General features: G+C 43.8%; 2 protein-coding genes across 6 annotated transcripts in view; both read right to left on the bottom strand.

Moving 5' to 3' along the window:
- The window catches only part of rgs12b (regulator of G protein signaling 12b), a 40,199-nt gene extending 26,461 nt beyond the window's left edge, over positions 1 to 13,738 (bottom strand). For 3 of the 5 annotated variants that reach the window (XM_069165981.1, XM_069165978.1, XM_069165982.1), the window contains exons 1-5: positions 12,818 to 13,141; positions 11,278 to 12,583; positions 10,799 to 11,038; positions 8,959 to 10,014; positions 3,957 to 4,076 (exon numbers count right to left, since the gene is read on the bottom strand). In XM_069165981.1, coding sequence (XP_069022082.1) covers positions 3,957 to 4,076; positions 8,959 to 10,014; positions 10,799 to 11,038; positions 11,278 to 12,441 — 2,580 coding nt within the window. In that variant the 5' untranslated portion in view covers positions 12,442 to 12,583; positions 12,818 to 13,141. The other 2 variants (XM_069165979.1, XM_069165980.1) reach the window with 2 other exon arrangements.
- Positions 13,739 to 14,408: 670 nt separating this feature from the next.
- htt (huntingtin) overlaps positions 14,409 to 20,516 on the bottom strand; it is a 29,976-nt gene continuing 23,868 nt past the window's right edge. The window contains 4 exon segments of the mRNA XM_069165977.1: positions 14,409 to 17,726; positions 17,846 to 18,006; positions 18,768 to 18,930; positions 19,113 to 19,221. Coding sequence (XP_069022078.1) covers positions 17,513 to 17,726; positions 17,846 to 18,006; positions 18,768 to 18,930; positions 19,113 to 19,221 — 647 coding nt within the window. The 3' untranslated portion in view covers positions 14,409 to 17,512.

The following is a 20,516-nucleotide window of genomic DNA, read 5'->3' on the forward strand; positions in this document are numbered from 1 at the left end:
AAAGATTCACAACGAGGTGATTTGTAACTCGCGACTACTCACAATTGGCCAGTGAAAACCTGCCAGTTCACACACCGAAGCAACGAGACGAGAAAGGTGTAACATCTCCACGGCAACGACTCTACTGCACCTCCATCTTAACTGCCGGCTTTTCAGGCCTTTTAGCTGAAAATAATGTTGTTGCAACTAAAAAACAAAACAAAAAAACACATGAATGAGGACAGAAATGTTGGACTCGTCCATCTTGTCTTCAACTTCAACCCCGAATAGGTTTTTTGCTGATTTATGCTGTCAGCTTAAGACTTAAGTTAATATGAGGCGTTATATTTACTCAGCCAAGAGGAAGAAGAAGAAGAAGAAGAAGAAGAAGAAGAAGAAGAAGAAGAAGAAGAAGAAGAAGAAGAAGAAGAAGATCAGCCCATTCATCCATCCATTATCTATACCTGCTTTATCCTGAGGGGGGCGGAGCCTATCCCAGCTCACTTTTGGACAAAGGCAGGGGGTCAACAGGGTCAACACACAGAGACAGACGGAAACAATTTGTAGAACCACCAATTAACCTGACAGGCCTGTCAAATCACAACACATGGCACTTAACACATTAAATACAGAGAAACCTAATAATTCAACAATTCCCACATTAAGCGAGGAGGGAAAAACTCCTCTTTAAGGGAGAAAAACCTCCAACAGAAGGAAGGAAAAACTGCCTTTTAACAGGAGGAAACCTCCGACAGAACCGGGCTCAGAGGTGGCCTGATCTTTGTTTTAGTCACAAAATCTTCCCATAACTTACAGTTTAAAAGAATTCAGTTTTGAACTGGGAGATTACAAACTTGTGTTTTAGTTGTCAAACCAAACAGATGCAGACTGATTCAGTTTCCACCACTCTGATTTAATGTAGAAAACTAAGGAGGAAAAAAGACAGTTGACATATATATGATGTAATTCATGTAAAAAAAAAAAAAACATGTCAAACAGGTGCATCACTTCCTGTCAATCATCACGTGTGTCGGTTGAAATCCGACGCAGAGACGAGCACCGACCTCAACCAATATATTTTGTTTTGGCACCATTAAAAAAAAAAGAAGAAAAAAAAAGACGGCTATGAATAAAAAATTATGGTTTCAGATAGATAAAATTAAGATTACGGTTATGATGAGGACTTTAGAGTACTGATTATGCAGCCAACCTAGCAGTGGGTGGACAGTAACTCAGACTAATAATTATGTTCAATTACTGTTCAGAATAAAAACAGAAGATTAAAATAACAGCTGTACATACGAAGCTGAAGACTAAATCAATTAGAAGTCAGTATTCTGTGGTTTTAATAAATATGTATTATGTATCATCTGTCTGACAAGATGGTTTCATCTTGAATAAGTTGTTTCACTTGTGTCTCTTGATTTTTTTAAATTTAGCTCTCTGTGGTTTCAAACATTAGTGTGTTCAGGCACAGTTCTGTGTGTGTGTGTGTGTGTGTGTGTGTGTGTGTGTGTGTGTGTGTGTGTGTGTGTGTGTGTGTGTGTGTTATTCAACCGTGCTCGTCGGCGTGGGTATGTGCGTGTGTGTGTGTGTGTGTGTGTGTGTGTTGTGTGTGTGTTGTGTGTAACGGTTGGGCTGTACAATATATATACATACATATATACACACACCCATACAGCTGGAACTCTGAAAGCTGCTGGAGAAGCTTACAGCTAACAAGATGGCTGAGGGCTGTCTGTGTGTGTGTGTGTGTGTGTGTGTGTGTGTGTGTGTGCAACTGCACAATTATAGTGTGTGGTGCATCAATATGCCAGTGTGTCACAGCAGGGTTGCAATTACTTCATGTATATTAATGATTGGCTCCTCATGTATGTGTGTGTGTGTGTGTGTGTGTGTGTGTGTGGATGTGTGTGTGTGTACTGTATGTGCTTTTGTGTTGAGGCCTCACTAACGAGGCGATGGTCAGCTTGTTGCTCATCAGAGCTCATTAGAAGTGCAGGCTAACACTTGGAACCACATTACACCCCCCTCCACCGCCCTCTACACACACACACACACACACACACACACACACACACACACACACACACACACACACACACACCCCTCTCACGACACAAAGCCCTCTCTGTTTGTGGACATTACTGCATGTGCAGCAGGAGAAAAAGACCTAACGACCGGAAGAAAAAGGTAGAATAGAGGCGGTGGGGGGGAGAGAGGGGGACGGAGGGGGAGGAAGGGGGCAAAAAAAAAAAAAAAGAGAGAAAGAGAGAGAAACCCTGCCATGGGATGCTCTGCCAATGGGACATCTACCCGTGAAACTCATACGATGGTGGCCAGAAATTCAACAGAGCTCACCACCTGATTATGAATCACTTTTGTAAATATGCATGTCGTGATTAAAAGATCATGAATATAATTGTTCAGACATGCGGTTTGTGTAGAATGTGTTTAATGAGGAGAGTGAAATGTGAAAATATATTTCCCATCCAATAACTTCGTATCTGCCGAAACAGATTCTTCATCCGATACTTGTATTTTTTTTTAAGATATATCAATTAAATAGGTCTGTGATGCATTTAGTAAAATCTGCCCTCCCTTAAGGTATTTTTTTCATCTAATTCTATTTCTTCATAATATAACAAAGTTCAGACATCTTTTCAGGCTTTTTTTTGTCGGTGGGTATAATTTGTTGTGTTTGAAAATCGTGAATGAGGATGGTGATACTTAGGGGACGTCAGTACAAATAACTGATCATCAAGGCCAATTAATAGAAGGAAGTGGACAGGAAAGCTAATTTGAGCTTTTCGATTCCAATATAATGATATTGTTTAATTCGACTGTTTTAAGACTCACTAGTTCAAATCCAACGCCAACTCCAACAGTCGTCTCCTCACACTTCCTGTTGCTTCTCTTCAGGAGACTTTCACCACTGAAGCACCAGCGTGGGACCTGAAGATCTGCTCCCAGGGTGCCGAGTCACCGCTAAACGCAGGAAACATTTAACTTTCCTCTGATCTCTATCTTCTTCCAACCAAAGCTACGGCCGTGAATTGTGTTCGAGACAGCAGGACTCTCATTTGGTATGACACACAGACACACACACACACACATATATACATATATATACATATATACATATACATATATACATACATATATAATGTACACATATATAAACATATATATAAATATATATATATATACACACATACATATATATATATACAGTCGAGCCACATTGACAACTATGGTGTTTTCTTGTTTTGTTTACTGTAAATTTAAACCAATTTAATCACTTTAAGATGAGCTACAGATGCCAGAAGTGGAATATCATACATTAAAACGCCGTGACAATTAAGATAAATACAGGTGAAAGCAGGTGTATTGTATCTTCTGGCAGTATACTAGAAGAGCCACTATCCGCTGTCACTTTACAAAATGCTGAACTAAATAGGCATGTTGTTAGGAAAGAAAACTCATGGCTCTCAAATGACTGACTACCAGGTCATTTCTTGCAGCTTTAAGGAAAGCAAAAATGGATAAAAAAATAAAATAACAAAAATCCTGCATCCGTACGAGGTGGACGACTTTGTGTATTAAACAGTTGAGTCGAGTAATAAATGACCCGTTGTTTAAAAAAAAAAAAAAAAAAAAAAAAAAAAAAAATTGTACCGTGATCTGGATAAAAAAAAAAACACACCGGGGTAAATGTGAGCCTCGTGACGTCTGCTGTTCCATAAGATGGGTTACTGTGCATGGCTGTGGGTATGGTTGCCATGGCGACGTGAGAGCAGTGCCTGACGTGTCATGTGAGGGATGTATGGTGTGCGCCAGCGGCTATTATTAGCTGTGTGGCTCAAATGTGACAAACAACAAGGTGGTCAGGCTGAGCCGTGAGTGTGTGTGTGCGTGTGTGTGTGCGTGTGTGTGTGTGCATGTGTTTGTGTGTGTGTGCGTGTGTGTGTGCGTACCTCCAGGTCGTCCAGGGAGCGGGCCAGGCTGAGACGTTTGGAGCGTCCGAAGGAGCGCCTGGCTGCAGAGCGTTGGGCCAGAGGAGGGAATCCCATGGTCAGACCACGGAAACGACCTCCCTGAGGCAAGAAACAGAGACACACACTCACTTCCTGTGCTTTAGGTAGGTAGGTAGTGATGGTAAAACTCATCAACCTTTAGGTAGGTAGGTAGGTAGGTAGGTAGTTACTTTATTAATCCCCAAGGGGAAATTCTTTCCCTACAGCAGCATTTATAGATACAGGAAAGCAATAAAATAACAGTAAAAAATATTAAATATAAAAATGCACAGTATATACAGTATATATAGTACAGTATATATATATTTTTTTATATTTAGAAAGAAAGAAAAATACTTAAAACAAAACACACTCGGGGGAGCTGCTGTAACAGACTGCCACGAGCACGGCGCCATATTAACAGTACGTACGGGGAAGTTATAAGTCAGATATTAATGCACGGAAGCAGAACTCAATTGTTGTCAGTTGGCTCAATGAAAAACGGCTGGATATTTCTTTGGTCTTGGTCATCTTCATCCTCTCCTGCCACGCAGGAGGAAAGAAATAGAGAACGTCAAAGATGTAAACTTCACTCAGAAAAAGCCCCGAAGTGCAAAACCAGAAGCTTTTTGCTGTAAGATGAGTTTTCCTACATAGTTATATTTAATATGAGCCCTGTTTGAAGTCTTTACCACATTTATCATATGAGTTTGGACAGAAATGGATTCCCAACTGGAAGCGGCTGGAAGTCAAATTCTACTCCATTAAATGTGAACCTATTTGTCTCCCCCTACAGGCAGGGAATGTAATTACAACAACTCTGTCGCTGCTGTTCCGGCTGTAAAAACTGTTTAAATCAAATTAAAAGGCGTCACAACCCCACCAAAACAATTAAATCCAGTTCGATCACAAAGTCTACAAGAGCTGCATGATTGAATTATTTCATCAGGAGCAGGTTAAACTAGAAGTTAGCGGACTTGTCAGGCATTGAGGCGTTTTAAACAGCAGCGTCTGGACTCATTTAAACTGGGTTTGAAAGTAACAGAGCCTCATTTACACGATGAAGTTTTAACCGGATAAAAAGCCTGGTTCTGAAGACATCCTATTCTCATGGATTATATCAAGAATCTTTGTTCTTATTACATATTTATATACCAGGTTCAAAATATTAAAATGACCATTAGAGCCGATCTAAAAAAAATGCAGCCTGCAGGACAACAGTCATGTAGATAATTTATTATTATGTATTATCTAACATACCGGTATTGAATGTAATATTTTATTACAGGAACTTTACGGTGTTTGCTCAGCTGTTAGTCCAACGACAGCGGCAGCAGGTTGCCGAGGCGCCCAGTTCACCCGTTAATAATGCTGCCGTGCGTTAATGGGATGTAATGTCAGTTTATCCGCACAGAATTTACACAACACTTTATTATTTGTTTGCATTATCCAAACAACTTTTTATTACCGGCGCACACAGAAGCAGCATGCCACCGTTTCTGACACCCTGAGGGGCCTCTGTGTGTGTGTGTGTGTGTGTGTGTGTGTGTGTGTGTGTGTGTGTGTGTGTGTGTGTGTGTGTGTGTGTGTGTGTGTGTGACAGGTGTTATAGAAAACTTTAAAGTGTCATTTTAAAGAAAAAACGTGAAATGTTAGGAGCTTTCTTTCCCTGCACATGTTACACATGTCTGTCTACTGAAGATCTTTTTTTTTTTTCTCACCTGGATGTTAAATTCCACGTTACACGCAGGCTTGTACAATCCTGTGATTCTGCCTGCAGCACTAGAGACGACTCGAGTCGATTTTTTTTTTGTTGTCCTTTTTATTCGATTCTATTCTGTCATTTTTTTCTTTCTGTGCATAGAAATATACATTATATATATATATATATATATTATTAAATATATTTATCTTTTCCGACCTGCATTCTTAATCTGACGATTACATTTTTACCCACATTGGGATTAATTAACTCGTATCTTATCTTAATATACACTAAGAATATTTTAAGGTTTTACGATGCGTGTGGAACGACCGCATTTTAAACCCACCGAAGTGGAATAAAGTTCAAACAGCTTGGCCGCTGCATGATGCCATAAACTGCAGAGCACATTAACAAATTAGTCACCAGGTCATCAGATTTTATTATCTGAAGCCGTTTGACAGCGATGAAGCCGCGTCGTGCTGCAAACCAAAGAGGACGAGAGGTTGAGGGCTGTTTTGATTTCTCAAGTCTTTTAGGAGACATTTCAAAACTGTTTTCGTCTTTGCAGACCGACAGAAATATTCTCTCTCTGGCGTTTTGGCTGATCTCCTCCCGCAGTCAGAGAAAAGCATCTCGACAGCTGACTGATTAGTAAATCATGAGCGCAGGTCTGCTCTGTATTTCATCAGGCAGTGACCAGCGGTGTTGCCTGGATACTGAGTCAACCCTTCATCTGTGTGTGTGTGTGTGTGTGTGTGTGTGTGTGTGTGTGTGTGTGTGTGTGTGTCAGATTTGAACACTTGATTACATGTGTGGACGCACACATTTTCACACGACCTCTGTTTAACCCGGTCAGTTTAAAACTCACTTGTGACTTGTGATGGCAAAAAAAAAAAAAAAAGCATAAAAAGAACAAAAAAGTGTCGTGTTTTTTGAGTCTTTTTTAAAACGGAAACTGAGATTTTTTTTTTGGTTAGAAAAGGAAAAAAAAAAAAAAAAAGAGAAAGTGTTGATCTGACTGTGGGCTTGTTGTTTTGGGTGTGGCTGCTCCGGAGCTGTTTCTGAGAAAAAAACATGAAAGACTGAATTTTTGTGGAAAGCTCACAGCTCTCTCTTATCTGTGCAGCCGATCTCGTCCCCCCCCCCCCCCCCCCTCCCTCTCTCTCTCTCTCTCTCTCTCTCCCTTCACACACACACACACACACACACACACACACACGTGTACAATATCAGAAAAACAAGCATCCTTCCTGTTTATGAGAACATAGCTGTCAACATCAGAAACAAACATACACACACGGAACTTCTTCCTTATAAAAATAATAATAGTACAAAATCACATATCACAATGTTTTTGATTAAATACCTTGATACTGCAACAATATTGAAGGGATGACTACTGGGGCTTTTACAAAATATCTAAACTATGAGGGTTATTAATAAATAATCATCCGTAATGTGGAAATAATGACTAACAGGAAAAAGGAAACTCATCTCATTGTAATGCAGATAACTCGTATGTCATATCGTGATGTTCTGACATCCAAAACCTGCAGACAATATCTGGTCTGACATCACAACACCAATACGACACAGGATGCCTAAAACAAGCCAAAGCCAACGTATTTGATGTCATCTCTTTAATGAAAGAATGATAAAAGGCAAATAGACTCTCTTCAGCTTTAATAGACAACACGCTTTACAATTAGCCTCTTATTGCCCCGTTCACACACACTGATGGAGGAGGAGCTGCCGGTGTTTTTGCCCACCGACGCTCCCGACGTGTGGAGAGGAGAAGAGTGGGATCGAACTCACGAGTCACAGCCGCCACATTACAACGACCGCCGCGTCACACGGGTCAGTATTCAACGGACAACACAAAACTGTGGGTGTTTTTTGGTTGTTTTTTTTGCCGTCTTAAGTAGAACACGAAGAACACTTAAAAAAAAATTAAAAAAATGTATTTTTGTTTCCCCATCGACCGCCATGAGAGTGCAGGAGGTTACCAGAGGTTTTGATAGTGAAACAGTGCCACCGTGTGTCTAACTTTAAACAGTCATTTTTAAGGAACAACACCTCGATTCGTTGCACACTGGATGGAGAACCGGTGCATTAAAAAGCAGCAAAGACTCAGTCCCAGCAGAGGGAGAAGTAACGCCGGCTCACCATGACAACCGCAGCCTCCCGAGCTCTGAGCCGCCAGTCCGAGGACATTTTCTCAGGGACGCTAACGTCCGACCTTCCTGTCACTGTAAACACTTCCTCTGATTGTCCCGCCCGAGGATCCCTCGAACCCTCCGCCGCCGAGAGTTAAAGTCGGGGGTGGGGGCAGCAGCCTCCATCCGCATCAAGGAAACGGTACCTTTCTTACACGTGAAATGCAGACGGAGACAATGCAGCTATTTCCTACAAACTTGTAAACAGTGTGTTTGAGCATTCGAACAGATGGGCTGGTTGATCCAGATGGAATCCAGTCAGGCTGGATATATCTGTCCTTCTCCGTCTGTGTTTCCTCCGTCCTATTGTCTAATAATACAACAATAAACAGCCCGTCAATACTGTGCTGTATCTCCACGGAAACGTACTCTTATAAAATGCGTCTTATCGTTTTTTTACATAATTACATCAAACAAATGCAAAGCAGTAAACTGTATAATGAGCCCGCTGTGTTGCTACACCGAGTGTCATTAAGGTGGGAAACAGGTGGTTTTCAGGGGAAGGCAGATGTCTGGCTGGTGCATAATAAATGATCTGATACTGGAGCAGTGGGGATAAATAACTTATCAATCCACTTGTACTGAGTCTGGGGGGGAGAGTCAACTCAGCGTAACACCGAGAGGTTTAGCTGCGACGAACACGGTTTATAGTAAGTTTCAAAACGAGTCAAAAGTTTTAAATCTGACTGAAAAAAAAAAAAAAAAAAAGAGGAACTTGATGGAAGGACTGAAGGAGTTAAATGTTCGGGAGCGGGATGAGCGCAGATGGATTTATAGCCTCAATAAAGCGTCGTCTTGGACACAGACAGGTCAGAGGAAATTTCCACAGCGGGGATGTGTGATGGGGGGGCTTCTCATCTCATGCTCACTTTTAACACAACTCTCCCACAGCCCATAAACTGGCACAGTATCGCACACGAAGTCAACGCACTATTATCAGGGAGGTGGTTGCTTTTAAAAAAAAAAAAAAAAAAAAAAGCGAATACAAATTATGAGAAGTTTTAATTTAATTCAAATCCTTGAATGACGTCGTCGAACGTACCTTTTTCTCTCCGTCCTTGGAGTTCCCTCCTCGTTTCTTCTCTCGGCCACTTCTCTCCGCTCCGCTCCGCTCCCGGTCTCCTGCACCGAACAACTTCTTCGCCCACTCATCTTTCTGAGCCGCCAGCCGGTGGGTGTGGGGATGCGAGGGAGGAGGAGGAGGAAGAGGAGGAGGAGGAGGAGGAGGAGGAAGAGGAGGAGAAGGAGAAGGAGGAGGAGGAGGCTGGCTCGTCCCAGGTGGCGGCAGGTGGTCCCCGGGGGCCAGAGGGGCCCGGTAGCGGTCGGCCGGGATCTTACTCATGGGTGGAGGCAGGGTGCTGCAGTTGGCCGACGACCACCCGTCCGTGGATTCGGCGTAGGACTCCTGGTCGCTGCTGAGGCCCTGGAGGTGGCTGTGGTGGTGCTGCTGACGCCAGTCCCTCAGCACATGGACTGGCAGCCAGCGCTGCTGCTCCACCCCTACTGCTCCTCCGGCCCCTCTCCTCTCTCCTCCCCCGACGGCTCCTCCCCGCTTCCCGGACGAGTAGTGGTGTGGGTGGAGTCCCCGCGAGTGCCTGCCCGAGACGTCGGGGTGAGCTAAGGGGAGGGGGTGAGGGAGGTCGGCCAGGTGCGGGTCGTGACGGTAGTGGCCGTTTCTCAGCGCGGGAGGAGGAGGAAGAGGAGGAGGAGGCGGGTGGGAGGCCGCCGCTCCCAGGGTGGGGCTCCAGGCCTGCTGGGAGGAAGGCGGGCTGTCCCAGTGGCGCGGCCCGGAGACGTGGTTGTGATTGGGAGGACCTCCGAGGTCGACCAGAAGAACCCGGTTGCTCTTCTCCTCCGGCAGGAAGTTGCCGATCCCGCTGTCGCTGTTGCTGCTGGTGCTGTGGTTCTGCTGGGCGTCGTTGTCGGGGTCGTGGAAAGCGCGGGCTCGGACCCCCTCGATGTTGTCTCCCATGTCCCGGTAGAGGACGGAGACGAACTGGAGGAGAGGCTGAGAGCTGGGGGGGAATTCCAGGCAGCCTCCCGTGTCCGGGTCGGGGGTGCACTCGAAGCCGAACTTCAGGGCCACGCCGAGATGGACCTGAGGGAACAACGGGAACCGGGACAGGAGCTCTGAATATGTCTGAGGGACATTTTCAAAAGAAAACTTAAGACATATCTCTGTAGTTTGGCTTCTAATTGAGGCTCTATTGTTTTATTCATCGTTTGGGTTTTAAATGTTTCATCGTTTGTTCTTTTTATTTTGCTCTCCGAAGCACTTCGGGATGTATTGTTGTTTGAAAGGTGCTGAAAAAGTAAATCTGAGTTGATTAGCATCACTGATGTTTTCTATAAAACAATCAGACATTGGAAATAATCATTAACTCATTATTTATTGTTGGATCACCAGAATTTTGGTATTTTAGATTTGTTTAATGTTTATTTTTAGTCATTTACAGCCGATTTGTGCGTTAAGAAGTCTGGTTCAGTTTGACATATAAAAGTTAAAAAGAAAAAGCACATTTATATACATCAATAAGTTCTTCCTTGGTATTGATAGCAGGTATTGCGCTGCCATTAAAAAACATTTAAAACAATTCCCAGACCTTTTTCTACCTTTTGTTTCCATCCTGTGCTCGAGTCAAAGACTTTGGTTATAATTTTGTATGGCTCTGTTAAAGAGCGCCTCAGGAACTCTTTTCTGTAATCGCTTTTAATCAGTTTTAATCCTCGAGAGCAGATTCCCCGGATTTCTAACAGGAGTAACTTACTGAGCAGCTGGCTGCTGTGTTTGTTGTTTGTAATGCCGGCAAATAAATCCTCCACCACTTAGTGACATTAAACATACTAAAAACATTCAAGTTTTCTGTTATCTGTGTTTTTACCTGGTGGTGACAGAGGTCGGGATCCACGATGAACACGTGACAGGAAGTCCTCAAACTGCCCTCTTCGTCCCGACCGTTGCTGAAGAGTCGGTCGTCGTGGTCGTCCGTCGCTTGCATCGTGACCAGTCCGAAGAAGCGCCGGTCGTCGGGGCAACAGGCGCTGAAAGCTAGTTTCTCTGCAGGATAGGTGGCCAGGACGTGACCTCGGTCGCTGCACAGACGCACGCTGTCATGCATGACCTGGAGGGATATTAATGAATTCATGTTACACCTCGATGCCGGGCAGAACGATCTGCCATAGAAGATCTTTTTCAGTTGAATTGTTGTTTTCCAGCTATTTATGCCGTAATGTGAAGAGATCTAACAACAGAGACTGATCTAATCTTGACTTATTGAAATTGGCTAATTGGAAAAGTGCAGTTTATATGAAGCTACTGATGTTTTTTCTGCAGGTGGATAAGAAAAATATCCAGTCGCACCTTCATGAGAACCAGCGAATGAATCTTCTGCTCGGCCCGGAGGCGCCTCATGCTCCCTCTGATGGCTTGCAGACTGTCGCTCTCGAGGTTCGTGCCCGTGGAGGCGAGCTCGATGGAGCCCAGGTAGCCGACGATCATCCCCACGTTGAGGATCCCCTCGCCGGGCTCCAGGCCCAAGTCGCCCTCGTCCCCCACGTCAACGTCCTGCTCTTCTTCTTCTTCTTCTTCTTCTTCTTCTTCTTCTTCTTCTTCTTCGTGGTGGTGGTGGTGGTGATGCAGGTGGAGGTGGCGAAAGTCTGACTCCAGGAAGACCGAGTCGTCATTTAAGACGTGGGCCATCTCCTCCTCGGAGAGGAGGTTGGGGTTGCTCTGAGAGCGAGAGGGGATCTGGTACGGAGGGAACTCCGGGTCGGACGGCGGCCGCGGCTTCGACGACGAGCCGCCGCTGGGTCTGTCCTTATCGGAGCTGCTGGACGACTGGCTGGAGTTCTCGAAGATCATGTTGAAAATCCCTCCCGACTGCAGCTCCGCCACCACCTTCTCCGCCCTGTTGATGCCCAGCTGCTTGGAGTCCAGTTTGGGTTTGTACCATCCTCCGCGGGCTCCGCAGCCCGACCTGCTGTTGTTGTTGTTGTTCACGCTGCCGTCGTAGAAACCGTCCAGCTCGTCGTCACTGGAACACGAGTCCAGGTAGGACGCCGCCGCCGCCGCCGCCGCGTTGCTGCTGTGGTGACGGCTGCCGGGGGTGCGTTGTTGTTGTTGTTGTTGTTGGTGGTGGTGGTGGTGGTGGTGCCGCCGGTGCCGCTCGACCTCGCCGATCACCAGTTTCAAGACACCGGAGCAGCGTCCGATCAGTTTGACCACGTCTTCGTGCGACGCCTTGGAGACGTTGATGTCGTTGACGGAGAGGATGAAGTCTCCCGACCGCAGCCCCACGTAGTCGGCGGGGCTTCCCTTCAGGATGCAGCTGAGCACGCAGGGGCTCTGGCCCGACAGCGTGAAGCCGTACCCCGTTCTCCCCCTCGCCACCTCCACGGCCCGAATGCGGCCCGGCTGGACGGAGGAGGAGGAGGAGGAGGAAGGTGGCGGCGGCTGAGGGAAGTTCAGCCCGCTTCCGCTACCGGGGCGCCTGGACATGGTGCCAGGGAACCTTCTCTTGTCCATCGATCGAGTAAACTTTCAATTTGTCATCGTCGGTCCGTCGGCTCGGATCGAGCAGCGGCTCCAAATGCAGCGGACGGGTGAGATCCTGGACTCAGTTTGGACGCGGCCTCGTCAGACGTCCCATCCCGGTGTCACTCGTCACCTGAAGGGACCAGAGAGCACAAACAGGTCTTAACCTACTTCTTCTTCTTTTTTTTTTTTTTTTTTTTTTTAGTGTGTGTTTGCTTTAATTTCTATTTAAAATATTTAAACATGCACTGTGTCTGGCCCACGTGGTGCTATATAAAAAAAAAAAAAAAAAACCTGCACTGTTTACACTTGTTAAAGCAGCGCTGACAGCGCGGCGCGAAGGGGGCGGGGCCTAACGCAGACTCACCTGTCAGAGCAGGTAAATTCAAAAACCGACGGAGCCTCCAGCCTCCACGCGCGCTGACATCCAACAGCTTACAAACTACGAGTCGCTTATTAACATCCGCGTTCAACCACTTTTCGTTCAACTCGTCGACGACATTCACGGAGAAACAAAGTCCAGCTGACGCGTTGCACGTTAGCTTCAGCTAGCCGCGCACATTAGCAAAAGTTAGCGCTGTTCGGACTGGTGGGAGGAATTAACAGCAACGTGTTTTGTCACTTTAACCGGTTAAATGCGTGTTTGTTTTTTTCCCCCTCAGTTCATTAAGAGTTAAAACAACAACAACAAAAAAAAGTTCTTGCCGTGACTTTCTGCTCCAAAAGTGCATCCACCCGTGCTTAAAAAGCTGCAAGCCCCGCCCCTCGGTTTTCCCAGATCTGTGGAATGTCGGTCTGTAACCGTGGCAACGGCGCTGTACACAGACTTCTACGTCCCGTCATTGGTTTCTCGAGCTGTCGCTCACAGCGCCCGACAGTTATGCGGATAAATTGGGGCGAAAGTTAGATTGAGAAATCAACAGATAAAAGGAGCGACAGAAACTCTCCACAGGTGTCAAAACGCGTCACGAGCGTCGCGGAAGTCGCGCGCCGCGTGTGCGTGCGTGTGCGTGCGTGCGTGTGTGTGTGTTTACAGCAGCAGGCTACAATACGTCTGAGTTGTAAAAAAAAAAAAAAGCAGCTAAATAAGAGGTGCAGGTCATTTTTCTTTTCTTTTTTTTTTCACGTTTCCACAAAGATGTTTTGGAGCAGCGGGAGAACTTCAACGGGAGAACTTTAACTTCAACGGGAGGAAAATGACTTACTTGTCGGTTGTCCTGCGGCGGTGATGCTGCTCGGGAAGTCTCCATAGTTGTTGTAGTGGAGGGTTGGATAGGTGAAGAGAGGGGCGATGGGTAAACAAAAGAAAAGACTGCACCATCTGGCGAAGGAGCCTTAAGAGGAGGAGGACTGGAGGAGAGGGAGGGGTGTTTGGAGTGGGCAGTGGAGCAGGAGGAGCAGGAGGAGGAGGAGGAGGGAGTTAAAAAAATCAAACTGGAAATAATACAAGAAAGTGAAGAACTTTGTGAATAATGTGTCTGAGAGAAATGTTTAAAAAGCAAACTTCTGCAAAGTCAAATCTTATGTGCAATGAGTCAAATCCTGAAATTGAGTTGTTGTTTTTTGCATTTACGACCAGATTAAATGTACATTGACATTTGTGTTTAAAATGTTAAATTGTGTGGTATTTTTTTTTTTTTTTTTTTTTTTTTTGTCTTTTCATAAAGGTTCAAATTCTTCGTTGTCGTTTTGGGCTCAAAAGGTTAGTTCATGTTTTTCTGTAATGAGCTGCAATAAACTGCAAAAAGATCTCAAATCATCGTGTTGATTTTCCTCCATGCTCGGTGTTAATCTTACAGTTCCTGTGACGTTAAGCCGTGAAGTTCAGCCCTAAGAAGACTTTGCCATCATGATTTCAGCACTTCATGAACCATCTGGCAGCTGCATGGTAATCCTGTTAATACCTTTTAATCATGAAGCACTAATGAATGCTGTAAAATAGGGCTTTTATTTTTATAATGCATGACTCTATAAAAGGGAATTACAGCCTGCTAAAAAAAAAAAAGATAAAAAGAAAAGGAAGCTGTATAATGTGATAACTTAACGGTGTGAGTTGGAGTCTGTACCTTTAAAGGAGAACATTTAGTTTTAGCTCATCTCGGCTGTTCGTTTTCTCTCTTCTCGGTAAACTGGAGCTCTTTCTGGCAGGAAGTGTTTAAATAGCTGAAACCTCGCAGGTGGATTTCATGCAAACGGATCCTGCAAAGCAGTAACGAGAGCAATGAAACACCTTCAGCTGCCGTCCTCAAGTTTGCAACTCTCACAAAAAGGAAATCAAATCTCAGAACAAGTTTTAACATCTTTAAATAATTTATTTATTTCTACAACAGACCATATGCAGTGATTAATCTCTTTAAAATATTTAAATGAAACCGAAATACACAATCTCTTTCAGTCATATTTTTACAGGCAATTGTAAAAAAAAAAAAAAAAAGATGTGAAGATGGGTCCTTGTAGAGGATCCAGCCTGAAGAGAAAACGTAAAGGGAATCATTTCATTGTCAGTCTTTGCTTCTACTACTGCTTCAGTAGTCCCCAAAAGTGTTTTCTAGATGTGGGGGGGAGGGAAAAAAAAAGAAAGAGATTTCTTTTAAAGCCAACATGCTCATCACAAAGATAGTTGACATGGAAAGAAGTTGTCAAGAGAAAAGTTTTAAACTGTGACTCTGTATTCGTCTGAGTTCTTCATTATTTCAACGGAGAGGAAGGAAAAAAAACAGCCTTGAAGAGAAGCGTGTTAAATCAGTCCAATGTGACCTTTGTGCACAAACTCCAAGCCCATCTCGCAAAACCACACAAAAGATTTTCTGGGTAATCGTATTACCCCCTGCAGAGGTCCCCCTGCTCCTCTGAGACACCAAAAGAGATGAAAAGATCTTTTTCATCCCATGTTGTCTCTGAATGATTTTCCTTTTATAAGGATTTTCCGTCATCTCTGACATCTTTTTCTCACCCTCACAAATTACAAAAAAATAAAAATACTGAAAACGGGGCTCATTGGGGCTCCTTGAAATGTGAGGCTTCGCATTGGAATTTCAAAATAAGAGCGGCAGAGGACTCATTTATTGTGTGAAAAACATTATTTCAGAATGATCAAAAAGGAAACCAGTCAATTGCCTTTTAAATAAAAAGTGGTGACACACTGAGCACACAAATCGCTGTGATGTTTACTTTTTGCAGGACTCGTTGCATATCAAGAAAAGCGCCTAACATCGACGTGAAAATGTCTTCCAAGTTTGTTTTTCTTAAGCGCCGTGTATTTAAATATTTCCGCACAAAGACAACAAACGATGAGATATTTAACCGATCTTCAACAAAATATTTAAAGCTCCACATGAAAAAAAACCCAGAACAAACCCCTGCTGTTGACGTGGCGTCGCTACGCTTCCTCCTCTGTTGATTTGTCAAAAGCTGCTCTTGGTCGCTAAGGTTACATGGCTCCCCTTTGGATTGTGTCGCATCTCCTCCTACAGTCATGGCAACCGTACCCACGGAAATAACAGTTTGTAAAAGACAATGCAAGAACGCTAAGCATGCTTTCAAAGCTTTCAGTGTATAGGACGTACATGTTCAGTCTTTCATCTAAGGCAAGTGTATGTACAGAGTAACGAAGCCCAGCTCGCATCCAGGCAACTCGAGGTCAAGTCTTTAATAAAACACGAGAAGCTCCAAGCTTTCTGCGGTCTGCTGATTTTTCTGTTGTGTGTGTTAAGACAAAAGAAAATGTCATCACATTATCATCCTGTCTACATCTTCTCATCTTTACACGCTGCTGTTTTTTTTAGTTTTTTTTTTTTTTATATCGTGCACCTGATGGCTTTCATGTTTACTATACAATTACTTTTTACAAGATACGAAGGTAACTCCATTTAAAGACGACTGTCAATTACTTCCAGTCTTATTACAACAACAATAATAATAATAATAATAATAATATAGTCACATCTTACATCCTGAGAATTAAAAAATTATTATTATTTTTTTTTACAAGAAATGGGCCGGTGGAATCATTCAGGTGCACTGAGGAGCGTACGAGACTGGAATAAAATAAAAAAAAAGAGAGAGACTTGACGGATAGAAGCAATTAAGAGGAAACATTTCCTCGCTTTGCTACTGGTTTAAAAAAAAAAAAAAAAAAAAAAGACAACATCACTGCAATTTTGGTATTGTTCTTGACAGCTTCTACTGTTACTTCGGTGTGGGGAAATGGGCCCTTAAAGATTTGGTGGCATAAAGTGGGTTCTTTTTTCTTTTTTCTCTTTATTTTTAATGCATGTTTAGTTCTTTGTCTTCACAACATAACGTCCAGAATAGTTGCACTTCCTGCTCCACCAATCAATCCCCTGCTTCTCATCATGAAACTTATTTGTATTTTTTACTATGGCTATTCGTGATCATTCTTACACAAAATATTTCACCGTTTGTGTGTCCGGATGACCGCAAGTAACTTAAATATATAAAAAAAAAAATTAAAAAAAAAAGGTCTTGAAATATACTAATTATTAACATGAAGCAGGCATTTCTGACCCATTTTGTGTCAGGCCGTCCGAACCAGAACCATAAGCACTCTTCAACAAAAACTCACTGAAAAATAGATGCATTGAAACTTTAAATATCGTAAATACTTCTCTATGTTTTTTTTGTTTGTTTATTTTTTTCTATTTAACTTGTACTGACGTCACAATACTCAAGCAAAGTCCTCACGGGAAAATAAACAAATCCATTTTTTGCATTTGATTTAACGTTATCTTTCTAAGTTTTTTGTTTCAATAAAAGGTGCTGAGTTGGAAGTGTTCAAGGTGCGCTCACGTCTCGGTGAGAGGGGGGTCGGGGGGCGCCCCGTTTTACATTTAACATACAGCTTCTGCTTTCCTTTTCAAGCTCCACTGACTTCATCACGGTGGGTTCAGTAGTTCTACTCCTTTCCTCTCAGTGGGGGGGGGGTGATGACGACAGTAGATTTTTCCAAATAAAACATTCTGTTCTTTCCCTCCATCACATCTCATTACGGAGGTATAATTTCTTACCCTACCACATCTCTTTCTAATCCCCCACCACCCCGTCAGAGTGACGTGTCCTGGTGGATGGACTGCAGGCAGCCCAGCAGCTGGTAGTACGGGCTGCCCGGCGACGCCACCGTCTCAAAGACCGACTGGAAAGCCCTGCGGTCCAGCTCCTCGTCGATCTGGTGCCGGTAGAAATCCATCGCCACCAGGCAGAACAGGTTGACGTCCACCACCTCGCTGGAGCCCATCCGGCTGATCACGTGTGGAAGTCTGGTTTCAGAGCAGGAGGGTAAAGGACAAACCACCGCAAACTAAAACGACAATAAATTTAAAAAAATCGTACTACCGTCCCGCTCACGAGATCGAAACTCCAGCTTATGAAAGGATACAGAGCGGAGATCCACTGGGAGGTGGAGGCCGAGACGAAGAAGCAGGAGAGGCTCCACATGGCCATGGCCACCGGGGTCCGCTGGGTGAAGTTGGACAGAGACAGCAGCACCCAATCGCGCACCATCGACGACTGGCCCGTGGCGTGGAGGGTCTGGAAAACCTGGTGACGAGGGAGAAGCAGAAATTAACATCCGAGCAGACAAAGACAAGGAAGTCGAAGACATTAATATCTCATAATACAGTGTGCTATTTGGCAAATATTCAATTTGCTGATTGTAGTCTGGTAAGAATGTGGGTATTTTCTGCTATCAGGTACTCTTGTACACTAGAGACACTCACTCGGCTCTCAGTTGATTTCAAATGGGGAAAAAAAATTATATGTCAAATGTCAAAACAACACCCAGAAGTGGTTTTGAAATCAGGTTGAAGCAAGAAATACACCAAAAAGAGCAGATTATCAGGAGCTTAGTTTCCAAAAATAAGATCGAAAAGCAAGAACTTTGCAGGATTTAAACTTGTTTTGCAAAAAAAAAAAAAAAAGAACAATAATCAACATTTACGATTTTGTTGAAGCATTACCTAATATTCCTTTGCAAGTAAAATTCTATTTAACTTCATTGAGCTCTTTTATTGTTTTTGCCTTTTTTGTTTTTATTAGATTTTTAGGGAAATAACCGGGACTGGATGTCTTTTCTCCAGCTTGATGTTGTCAAGACAACAGGACAACAAAACTAAAAAACGATTTGTCTGGAAGTAAACAAGCATACCGAGACCGGAGACTGGCTCCTCACCAGAAGCAGAGAGACAGCATGCAGCAGTAAACGTTTGAGCATTTGTGTGTTGAAAATATCCAGAACACAGGAAAAAAAAACAAAAAAAACAAAAAACTTGATTTGCGTGCAGTCATTTCCTGCTGCTGACCTTGTAGACGACGGTGGCCATGAATTGTGGGTAAGGCTGCTGATTGGACAGGAACTCTCCGATGACCTTGTTCATGACGTCCTGTGGCGGAAAGAAGTCGTCCAGAAACTGAGGCAGAATCCTGGAAACCACTCGAGCCTCGCTGGGTAAACCCTTCCTGATCCTGCAAACAGGAAACCAACCGGAAGAACAGAAATGAGTTAGTGTTTGTAAAAAAATAAATAAATAAATAAATTTTAAAAAACGCACAATATAAAGATTTCTGACCTCTGAAAACCCTCAATGTCCGATTTTTTTTTTTAAATAAGTTTGTTATTACAAATGCAGTGTGAAGGGTGTGTGTACCTGTCAAAGAGCACGGACACCCTCTCCATGGCAACAATGATGGACTCGCTGTCGGGGGCCTGAGGGTCGGAGTGGGCGGGGCGGCCGGCAGGGCTGGCTTTCTCCTTGCCTGAGGAGAAACCAACATGACCCGCCGTGACGCCCACCGCCTCCGCTACAGCGGAGCCCGAGTCAACCTGACCTCTAACCCCTGTCGCGTCTGAACCCGACGCAAGCACCGCTGAGAGGACGAGAGGGGGGAGGGAAGGGGCGGGGCACGGGTCGAACCAGTGGGGTAGAGGTTAGAGAAGGGGGGTTCGGGACACTCACATCACAAGACTCAGATCAGAATTTTGTTGACCTCAGACAGAAAAATCTGTGAATTTCTGGGAGCTACAAACATTCTTCAGCTGTTCTTTAAGCGACTAAAACGTATTAGAGGGATTTTTTTTTTTAATGCCACGTTTTCTGGGGATGTTATATTCTAGATTTGCCTCTGCTGTGATCTGAATGTGCTTCGGTTTGCACATACAGCACATTAGAGCAATGTAGAAAAGTGGGTTTTGCATCTGCAGGTGCCGGGTTTTTATTCAGGGGAGGACTTATTCTCTGTTATTTAGACCCGAACATACCAAGAGTTGCTGGAGTTAGTACGGGGCCAGCATAAGGGTTAGAGGTAGGGTATATCAGAGGTATGTATATAATATGTATTTACAGGCGGAAAGCAAGCAGGTGTATTAAATATTATATACATTTTTGATTTTTCGAAGGTGTATTATGCTGTACAGAGAGACCAGTGGTGGGTATGAAGTGGTTCACAGTGAGTACATGCAGAGATGAACACAAAAAAAACTGGAGGAAGCACAATAGTGCAATTGTAATAATTGTGTTTTTCTTAAAGTGTGTTCAGTTTGCTGCAGAAATATGGAGTTACGAATAAAGAAAGTACAGCGGTTAATTTCTTCTATGTCACCAGTGTACTTTCCTGAGATACTTACTTACTGATCTAAGATGGAGACAATTTATATTTATGAAAGACTTTTCATGCATTAATGAATACGAGATGGTCTGAAGTTTTTTTGCATGCTGCAGTGACATGCACAATGATGTATAAGCTGCACAGTCAGCATTTCAGTAGGCTTAGAGACGGCAACACGTTCCTGCCTACGTTTATTCTGCAGATCACCAAAAATCTAGTAAAGCAACTCAAAAATAACGTCACTCTTAATTCACAAATGATTCCCAATCTTTTTTTTTTTGATGTTATATCATTCTTAGTTTTAACTGATTCTGAATGTACGAGAAGAGGTGGAGGGGTCGCTACATCTCACATGCTGGTGGGAAGAAATCAGGTCAAACAAGAGGAAATAAAGACACAACCTCTCTGTGGGAAAGCAGCTGTGTTAGTGAAACTCCTGCAGCCAC

This window comes from Embiotoca jacksoni, unplaced genomic scaffold (genome assembly GCF_022577435.1).
Source record: "Embiotoca jacksoni isolate LCO1_2020_lvr unplaced genomic scaffold, fEmbJac1.0.p SCAF_36, whole genome shotgun sequence".
Classification (NCBI taxonomy): Eukaryota; Metazoa; Chordata; class Actinopteri; family Embiotocidae; genus Embiotoca; species Embiotoca jacksoni.